A 10883-nucleotide genomic window follows, 5' to 3' on the forward strand; every position below is an offset into this window, starting at 1 on the left:
GGAGTTTCTCTGTTCTCTATGCTAAATATATTATTTTTTCCCTGCTTAGAACACAAACTACTTACAAGTAACTTCCCCTTTCTCCAGACCTTCACATATAAGCAAGCACCGCATTTCTCGTATCAAATGCCATGGGGATGCGGCAGACAAGCTATAGAAAAAGGTAATTCCGAAGTATGTTTTATAATAACTAAATTTGAAAGAATCAAGCTTGTCCCACCCACATTCAAAATATTTTTTCAAAACTCACGGCTATAAAGCTAGAAAACTACTCGTAGAGCCTCTAAGCGACCACTAAAACACAAAACCTGACCGTTCTTCAAGTTCTCCCAGGAAATCTGGGTAATTTCTTCTCTCAGCTTTAAACAAGAATGTTAACACACACTTTTCTGTTTTTAATGAAAATGCAAAACTCTAGTAGTAAAGATCAAAGTACGAAAAAGAGCACTGGGTTGATACCTCAAATGCTGAATTAGTAGAAAACCAAGTAAACATCTGAGTTATTCCTTTTCTTTTGTGATTATTCAACAGTAAACAGCAGGCCATACCTCCCTCAGAAGGCTGCTGATGTACTTCACATGCAGAAATTCTGGAGTCTTGTCCAAATCCAATGATGACCTTCCTTTAATCTCTTTCTCAAAATCTTCTCTGTAAATTTTCTGTTAAATAAGACGACATAATTTTAAGTTTAGGAAATAGTAGTGAGTCCCCGGAACAAAACTGATGTTTTCTTATTTAATTCTATCACCTCAGGGTCATCTTACCAACAGGAAAAAGAAAGTTCAACCTTACTATAAATTTTGGAATTCTACCAAACAAAAGCAGAATTATTACAACCTTCCTTTGGTAAATCATTCTAAGCGAGGTTGCTTAACAACTTACTAGTAGTCTGTGATTAACAGCTCATTTTAGGAGGGGAACCAATAACATTGGCTATTTGACTGGATCACCTAATTCATTTACTCAAAAGTGAGTGGATTCATCACTGGAAGACAATCTGGTGTCCTGGACCCATTCGAACCAACGTACCATCATTCTTCTCACTGTCAGTCTTTTGGGAACTAAGGAAATACCACTTCTAAAGTGTAATGGAGGCTGGGTTGGTGGAAGGAGAAATTTTCCTTTAATGAATTTGGCGTTGAGAATATTACTCTACCCTCTTATGGAGTTTGATATGAATCAAGTTACATTGTGAGGAAAATCTTACCAGGAAACTGAAAAATCCTTGTTTAAGTGAGATTTCACAAGACACGAAAGGGGATTATGAATGGTGATTGTGGGAGTCCGAGATTCATACCCCTGGACGCCCCTTTGACATACTCTGCCACTCTCTGACTGTGATTCTCTAATTTCTATGCACTTGAAAATCAGTGGTAACACATGCTTTATGACTATAAGACAGTTCCTTTAACACATTAACTGCCATGTGAGTTGTCTTTAACTCATGCTAGTTTTGAGTCCAGGGCCTTGTGAAGCATATGAAAACTCAATTCTCTGAAACAAATTCAATAAATATGTCATGAGTCACATACAACTCAATTGGTGTGCAGTGCGAAAATTAATTCTAGTGCCACGTGAGTTGCACTTAACTCATGCACAGAAAACAACAAAAAATAACAAATTTTTCATTAAATTAGAAAGGATCATTTTATTTTTGAAGTTTTTATTATCTTTTTGTCATAAAACACCATGGCCCCAGGGAAAAAATTTTTTCCTAGTGTAGCAGTTAAATTTTTGTGATTTTATTAAATCCCAAAAATATCTATCCATGCAAAGGATTTACTAAACAAGGGCCCAGATTTCACCAACCAAATGTTTCATTCAAAATTGTATCACAAAGATGATACAAATAAATTCTGTATGTGCTTATTACTCATGCAAAATGCATAGCTATTCATTATACATTTATTACAGAGATAAGTAATTGGATAAATAATTTCTCCAAATCATGAGGGAGAACAGAAGCTGGTTGTCTCCTCGCTTAGCATTTGTGTTAAGTACGTACAGCTATTTAACAATGTGTAGCCTTGTGCAGCTACAAGGAAGGGCACAAAGGATGTTCTGCTAACCTGACAACTAATAAAGAAGTTGCACTGAGAACATTCTGAACAGAAGAACTATGGGTATACCAAGAACAATGATGAGAAACTGTCTTCTTTCCTACATGGAAACAGTGGAGATAATATGGTTAGAAGGGCATTTCCAGGCCAAAAAAGGACTCTTTAAATGGTGAAATATAAATCCATGGGCATTCATTCATTCATTCATTTATTCATATTAGCTATTTCACCTCAAAAAGCCCTTCTCTGAAAAAAAAAAAAAAAACTATTTTACTGAAGTTAGTCATGAAGGGAGGTTAGTTATGACTAGCATTGGCCAAAATATATAGCTAGAGAAAAAAACAAAAAAGTTTTGGTATGCTTTTTGTTAGGAAAGCTATATTTGTGAAAGAAGATAAAAACATTTCAAAGCCAGAGTTAGGGATTTCTTCTAGAAAACACACAGATTAAACCTGCATCTGGCATTAGAAGAAAGTGAGATAAATTTAATTACAGGCCATTGCAAAGATATCAATGGCTTTTCCTGAGATCATAAATACTTAGTTTTACCCATAGGAGGCTCCCCAAGAAAACTTCATAGTCAAGCCTCCCTCTAAGGAATAAAAACCATCTCTAGCACTGATGGTTCGTTCTCTTTGTAGCTACTTCATTAGCCCTATATTTAAAGACATTTTTCACACTGAACTTGTCTAAGATTTTTAGCTACTTTATTTTTCTAGCCTTTAGAGTATAAATTGGGTCTAAAGATATTTTCTGTTAGGAAGATTTCACTCTCCTCAAGACACAGTTGTTGAGCCTAAAAAATCTAATAGTCAATGACTATAATTAAACGGAAAACATCTCTCATTTGGCAGGAGTGAGAGAATAAGTCAGGTGAAGAAAGGAGAGACTTATCATGAGAGAGGAGAAGCTAAAGTCCCAAATCATAAATGACTGTCATTTCTAATACAGAAACATGGTATTAGAATACACTAACCACGAATTATAAGTTCCAGGATTTATTGGTTTGTGAGAGGAAAGTTAACTACTCAGAGTAGGAAAAATAAATTAAGGAACCGTGGGACCAGAATGAAAAAACAGTCCTCAGTGTGAATGTTTCTATGGATGAAGATCGAAGAGGAGGGAGGGGAAGTAAAGGGAGAGAGGAAGCCGAGGAGGGAAGAACCTGAGGCTGGTTTCAGAAAAGTAAATTTTTGATCCCTGCATCTTTTAGTGAAATTTTATTTTACAACTTTATATAGTCTGAAATTTAAACTTCCAGAGAACCCACTAAAGGAAAGCATCATGACAGCTCCCAAAAGCAGAAACCTTTCTCTGGGCTATGGGTCAGTGACAATGGCCATATTATTCCTACAAAACAGAGAAATTCACCAGGTGGCTCTAGCCCACCCAAAAAGTACCACCACAGTGGAAGCCAATAAAGCTATGTAAAGAATATGTAAATTACTTTACATACTGTTACCTAAAGGCAGAAAAGGGATTCCAGTAAAATGTATTCCATTAAATCAAAGTTTTCATAGGGCTTCTGAACTTTGACCAAATTTACTACTTCTGCCAACTTGGCTAAAACAGCTAATTTAGTCAAAATAGTTACCTGACATTTCTTTATCAGATTCCCCCTTATTGGCTTAAGAAGATACTAAACATAAAAAATACAAGAATTCTTTTCTCCTCTTTTGCTTGAAGAAGAAATATTGACTATTCAATAAACCACAGTAACATCTGAGTGCCCTTTTCCTAAGAAGATGAATTCTAACATTTCAACAAACAGCACATATAATGCTTACAAAATGCCTACGGGAGTCTTTTGTCCAGAAGTTGTCATTACCCCGTTTTGAAGTTGTTTTTGGACAACAGAAAAGATCTTGCCCACTGGGGCTGCCTCTCACGAGGCACTGAGGTTGTAACTGGCTGATACTACTGTCCACTACTTCTGTCCCTTTGAAGTAAGAACCCAGCTGCACCCATAGAATTTGGATGTCGCCTGCAGACAAAACCTTGTGTGTCTGGTTCCTGAAAAGGTAGGAAAAAGAAAAAGAAAAAAAGAAATCTCACTGGAACAGAGAAAAAACAAGTGAGGAATATCTGAATGTGACGTAGCATTATCATGTTTGGGAATAAAGTAGCTAAATAGAAAAAACTCCTGACTATTTACTGGAGGAAAAAAGAAATCAATTAAATAAGTTGCTATGGTTTGAATGTGATCCCCAAAGTTCATGTGTTGGAAACTTAATCCCCAATGCAAGAGTTGAGGGGGGGAGCCTTTAAGAGGTGATTGGGTCATGAGGGCTCTACCCTCAGGAATGGACTGATGCCGTTATCATGGGAGTGGCTTTGTTATCATGGGGGTGGATTCCTGATGAAAGGATGAGTTTGAGTTTGGTTATGTGTCTCTCTCTCTCTGTCTCTGTCTCTGTCTCTGTCTCTCTCTCTGTCTCTCCCTCTCTCGCAGATGCGTGCACACGCTCTCCTGCTCTTCCACCTTCCGCCACAGGATGAGACAGCAAGAAGGCCCTCGCCAGATGTGAGCCCCTGGATCTTGAACTTCCCAGCCTCCAGAACTACAATAAATCTCTGCTCTTTATAAATTACCCAGTCTGTGGTATTCTGTTACAACAGCACAAAACGGACCAAGACATAAATTAACCAAAAAAAGGGAATCTTTCATGATTTTGACCAGGTCCTAAAACATTGACATTTACTAGATAGATATAATTTTATTTAAGATAATTAATTTTAGTAGATACATTATAAATCTAGGGAGAATACCTTCCTACAATCACTACTTTGGGGACTGAAGGCACTGACATAGATGAGCCTCTTAGCATAGCACCTACCGCAGAGTATTTAATTAATGGCAGGTCTATTGTCATTGAAAAAAAAAAAACAGGCAACCAGTTCTTCATTTTCTTTTTAGTTTTTATGTACTCATCAGAGTTTTATACTGACACAATCTGACAGCATTGATTATATAATTATGGAACATGAGAGCTGGCAGGGACTTTAAGAGCTCATCTCCTGCACTCGAATGTTTATGGCAGCACAATTCACAATTGCCAAGATGTGGAAACAACCCAATGCCCATCAACACATGAATGGATTAATAAAACGTGGTACCATAAAAAAAATGGTGAACTATTACCTCTTATATTAACCTGGATAGAACTGGAGACCATTCTTCTAAGCGAAGTATTACAAGAATAGAAAAACAAACACCACATGTACTCACCATTAAATTGGAACTAATCGATTGACACCCATGTGCACATATGGAAATAACATTCCTTGGAAATCAAGCAGGTGGGAGGGGGAGGAAGGGATGGGTAAATTCACCCCTAACAGGTACAGTGTATACCATCTGGGGCATGAGCACCCTTACAACTTTGATTCAAATGGTACAAAAGCAATTTATGTAACCAAAACGTTTGTACCCCTGTAATATTCTATAATATTCTGAAATTTTAAAAAATTATAATAACTGCAAAAAATAATCTGGCTTGAGATCCACGTTAACCAAATGAGAAAAACTAGAAAACTAAGGACCAGACAAACGCAGTGACCTGGACAAGACCCGGGCAGTGGGCGGCTGGATGTTGAAGGTAGGTCCCTGAATTTGCCCAGAGCAGAGCTTTTTCTTCTGGACCTACCAAACATCCTGAGTCTCTTTACTAGTTCCTTTCAAATCATAAAGCATCAAATATACAATAAACAAATTATTTAGTGTGTATATTTAATTAGTAACAAACCAAATGACCCACCTCACTCTGCATTTTTTGAGCCTCCTTTGAAGCTTGATAGGATGGCGTCTCAACAAATTCCAGCATTGACTTTCCCTTGTTCTTTTCATATTCCTCTTTGTATTTCACCTTCATTGAAAAAAAGTATGCCAGTATATAAAAATCAAAAGCCCTTATACACACAGAGCAAATATATGTCTAAAAAAATATATGTCTAAAATCAATCATCTTATTTTCTAAAAATCAAATTATTCTGGCCATTTAGGTTGACCACTTGGCACCCTGTGGTTAATGACATGCAAAGAAAGTAAACAGGTAATACATAAAAGTTTTTAAGGGATAAAAATAATTTAGGACAACTAAATAATATAGTTCCAGGACTTGTATATTTCATCAAATGTCTGGGACATACAGGTACATATCATATATATGGGATTATATATATGCACGTGGTATATGTATACAGGTAGGTTAGAGAGACAGAGAGACAGACAGAGACGCAGACAGGTCCCTGTGATAACTTTTATGTCTATTAGTAAATCACGAGCAAGAAAGAAAACATAGGTGTGATTCTCTATTTTTCTGCCAAGCATAGGACAATATCCTCTGGAACTGTCGAATTTTTTTCATAGACACTGAGTGAAATATATACAGAGATATTTTATGTGATTTCTTTCAGTTTCGCCATGTATTACTTAATAATATCACAATATAAATTATTTATTTCAGTGATAGTCAATCCTCATCTTATTTCAGTTTTTAAAATGAGCAGTATTTTCTACCTCCTAATAACAAAAACTAAAATTATATGTAAACCATCAGAGTGGTTGGCTTTTTAAGCAATATACCTTTTTAAATTCATAGAAAAGTTTTGATCAAAATTCACTTCCAAAATGCATTTTCATTAAAATTCTTATGCTTAATAATTACTTATAGAATTATTTCTAAAGTTGTAAAATAATAATGATGCTAATGATAATTCAACCCAAAAGAAATTTTTCAATACGTAGAACCTTATGGTGACAGGAAATAGGACAAATTTCAAAACACCTATTTGTAGACATATTTTTGTTTCAGAGAAGTATGATAAAGTAGTCAATAAAAGTGTCAGAAGTATAATATTAATAGCATATGCCATTAGGATAAAATGTTATGAAAACAATGAAATGAAATTAAGAATTTCAAGAGAAAAAATGATGTGCTTGCCATTTGTAAATTTGTAAAATTGCTGCTTTGTAAATTTTTAAAATAAATGAAGGTGAGTATGGAACCATTATGGAATTTATGTTTCACAGAATACACTTAAAAGAGGGATGTAAAATTTTATCTTAACAAATGCTGAAAATTATATCTTTTACAACTATTTAAACTCCGAATTTAAAAAATAGATATCGACTTTAAAGTATGCTGGGAAGATTTTTTTTTTATGTTTTTTCAGGGGGTACATAGAAGTTGTTAGTTGGAAGAAATATTAATCTAGAATATATTGATTCGATTGTTTTCCATTTTTAATAATAGTTATAATTGAACTAAGAAATTAAAATAAATCTTGCACCTGGAAAATTAATGTTGCAGCTTAAAACGACAAATCAGTATACTGTAAAAATTTAGGAGAGGAAACGATGGGTATGTTCACACTTAACGGGTGCGGTGCGCACCGTCTGGGGGATGGACACGCTCGAAGCTCTGACTCGGGTGGGGCAAAGGCAATGTATGTAACCTAAACATTTGTACCCCCGTAATATGCTGAAATAAACATAAATAAATAAATAAAAATTTAAATCATCATGAGATTTGACCACGGTTTAATTAATTCATATCTTGTAAGTTTTTATGTATGTGAAGTAATGGTTATTTTATAAAATGCCTCTATATTGAAATACGGTTCAAGCTTCCCTGGTCCAATAAATACATAGAAAATAGTGTTTGAGATTTTCCGAAGCAATGTTGTTAACCTTCTTGGTACCTATTCTTTCCTGCAGCTGCACGTTCCCCGTGAAGGTACGTGGCCATGAGCGGCAGGTGTCAGGACGCTTGCAGGGTCCCAGCCGGGAGGACACGAGCCCGAGGAGCACATACCTGACTCTGGAGGGTGGCGTTGCCTTTGTGGTGCAGGTGTTCCGCGGCATCCGCATCAAAATGATACATTCCTTTGTTTTCCTCAAAAAGCTTTTTATATTCTCGCTGAAATACAGAACATGAAAATCAGTTTAGAATAAAAGGGACTGAGTAAAAGCAATTCGTACTTAGGAATGCAAACTGAGAAATAAAGCCACCTAGAGCTGCAAAGCTGTTATCGAGCCCCCATCCGCTGTCAGCTGGCACGTAGGAGATTTCCGACGCCGAGATAAACAGATGATGCAAGAGAGACCAGCTCTAGGTGGTCGTGTGAACAGCGTGTGAAATACGCAAGAGAGGCAGAGGACGATTCGCTGTGAAGGACGCTGGCAACTCCAAGGAGTGGCAACGGAAAAGCCAGCGATGGCACCCGTGTCACAGGCAAGGTGGGGCGAAAACAGCGCAATTTGTCTTGCCCCTATCATAGAACAGGAAGCAATGTATTTAACAGTGTCCAAAAGAAGAGAAGGAAAGAAAAGAAGAAAGAACAGAGGGAAGGAAAACTGGAGACAAGAAAGAGAAAAGTTGTATACAAAGGTTCGACCGTGAAGAAGATTAATGGTCACAAGGAAAAGGAGAGGGTGAGAAGTATTTAATAATTCAACTAATTTTCCTAAAAGGAAAAGGCTAAGAGGTACCTGGAAGAGAAACTGACGAATCTGGGTATAGTCGATTGAATTTTCACGGTGAAGAAATTGGATTAAGGCTACTATTTAGACATACAGGCCAAAGGTGGATTTGGAAGAGACCAGATTGGATGAAGATGACAACTTTGGTCACAGGAAGACTCTAAAGGTACCAGACAGCAATAAGACAAAAGCTGCTTCATGATTTCTGTCATTGGAGACTGGACACTTAGTTATTTTGCCCTATTTGAAAAAGACTTTTGGAAGTAAATGATAGTTCTCAAAGAATCAACGCTCTGGGGACTTAAGAAGCTTAAGTTAGTTGCTCTTTGGGCAATGAGGGTTTCAGTAAAAATGGCAATTTTGTTTAGAGTGGAGGGATACCCACCCGCATTTGAATGGGAGCAGGAAAGAGCCGGCCACAGAGGAATTCACACCTGGGTCTTAGGAGACGCCCCAGGGATTTGAGAGCGAAAGGGGAGGGAAGCCCAGCGCCAGGAGGAACAGAGGGAAAGTCCACGTGACCTGCCACAGAGGAGCTGCTGTTCCACGTGGAACACAGCAGTGGCCCACAGAGGGAGCCCGGCCTCACGTGTTTCCACTCAATTAGGAGGCTAAGACATGTGTCCCCCAAAACCCTAACCAGAATAAAATGAGGAGAAGAGCACCCCAGAAAGATCAGAAAAATGTTCACATAGCACCTCTTGACTACAAGAGAACAAGTTCTAAATTTTGGCTCCTCTACTGAAAAAAAAAAAGATAATCTCAAAAAATAATAATATGCTTAGATGGCCAGGAATGATGCGCACCCCTGTAATCCCAGGGCTTTGGGAGGCCAAGGCAGGAGGATCACTGGAGCCCCGGAGTTTGAAGTTGCAGGGAGCTATGATCATGCCACTACGCTCCCGGGTGACAGAGCAAGACCCATCTCCAAAAATACAAAACAAAAAGGTAAAATAAAAGTAATATACTTAGAGAATTTACAATTTGATCTGAGGCGATTTTATAACATATTTATAAGATGCATGAGTTGAATGTAATAAGCTAGAACATATTCCATTACTGCGTTCAAATCCAGAACAAACAAAGCCTATCCTGATAATGGATATACACTGAGAAAAGGTCAAAAAACACTATTCTCAAGACAGTTATTTATTTTAGTTACAAAGAATCTCAGAAACTCCTATTTAAAAAACAAAAACAAAATAATAACAAGGAAAAACTTATTTTGAACTAAAACCTGCAAATGAAATTTCCAATACTTGCTTTTCTCCATATAATAGTCTCTGTTGCCCCCTAGTGGGAGTTAAACAGAGTAACACAATATGGATATTTTTAATTTACAGAAAGTTATAAAAGAAGCTGAACACTACAAGAGGTCTGTTTTCCAAGGGGAAAATGTTTCCTCAGGAATTGAATTAGTGTGGTTGTACAAACTCATGAGGTGCTCATATCACTCTATTTACTACTTTTTAAAACAAAAATAATTCTGATATATGCCAAAGACATCTAGAGGTCTTTAAAAAAAAAAGCCATTTATAACAAACTGACAATTAATTTCAGCAGAATGTCTGTTTATGGAGTAATCTTTTATTCAATCTTTTAATATAATTAAACTGTCTTTATAAATCAACAACATTCCAATTCTCTTTACATTAAAATATAAAGGTAGGCTGTTCTAATGTACAATACAGCTGAGTCAATGTATTATTTCATAACTGTAATAAATAGATACTTCAGAGTAATGCATTTTTAAAGTCTTAAGCCTTCTCTCCAATGAAGTAATCATTCAGTCACAATTTTTCTATGGGGAAAAAAAATTCTGTGCTCTAGGCAAAAGCACCACCTGAACGAAGATTTAAACATTATAAATGATATATAAAATAAATATAACATATGACTTTGCTGGGTTTTCTCTGTTGAAGAAATGATAGAAACAATTTGTATTCAACTGTGATTTTTTTTCACATTATAAAATAAAGTTCAACATTCCTGAAAAGAAATATTGCCTATGGGGGGCATGCCTTCTTGCAGCTACCAGATTTTTAAATTACTATTATGATATTTTTATTGGCTTCTTTACACATGAATCCCCATGTCCCTAGGAAATTTAACCTAAGTATGGACGGGGGAAAGTCAAGGGCAAATGCTACTACCGCCATGATCAAAACTGAACACCAAAAACTGGCTGTGAGGAAAGCAGAGGGCTCACAGAATGGAAATATATCAATTTTAGGAGCTTGTCTGTGAGTTGTGGAGAAAAACATGACACCGAGACAGAGACGCTCCAGGAACAGAGGAATGTGCACAAAGGAACGAACACTGAAATGGCAAGACAATCG

General features: G+C 36.6%; 1 protein-coding gene across 1 annotated transcript in view; it reads right to left on the bottom strand.

Annotated features, from left to right (window-relative positions):
* The window catches only part of NEBL (nebulette), a 109951-nt gene that overhangs the window by 58157 nt on the left and 40911 nt on the right, over nucleotides 1-10883 (bottom strand). Inside the window, exons 9-11 of the mRNA XM_012644095.1 lie at nucleotides 7877-7981; nucleotides 5819-5926; nucleotides 549-659 (exon numbers count right to left, since the gene is read on the bottom strand). Coding sequence (XP_012499549.1) covers nucleotides 549-659; nucleotides 5819-5926; nucleotides 7877-7981 — 324 coding nt within the window. The remainder of the gene's footprint in view (nucleotides 1-548; nucleotides 660-5818; nucleotides 5927-7876; nucleotides 7982-10883) is intronic.

This window comes from Propithecus coquereli, unplaced genomic scaffold, assembly GCF_000956105.1.
Source record: "Propithecus coquereli isolate 6110/MARCELLA unplaced genomic scaffold, Pcoq_1.0 Scaffold103, whole genome shotgun sequence".
Taxonomy (NCBI): domain Eukaryota; kingdom Metazoa; phylum Chordata; class Mammalia; order Primates; family Indriidae; genus Propithecus; species Propithecus coquereli.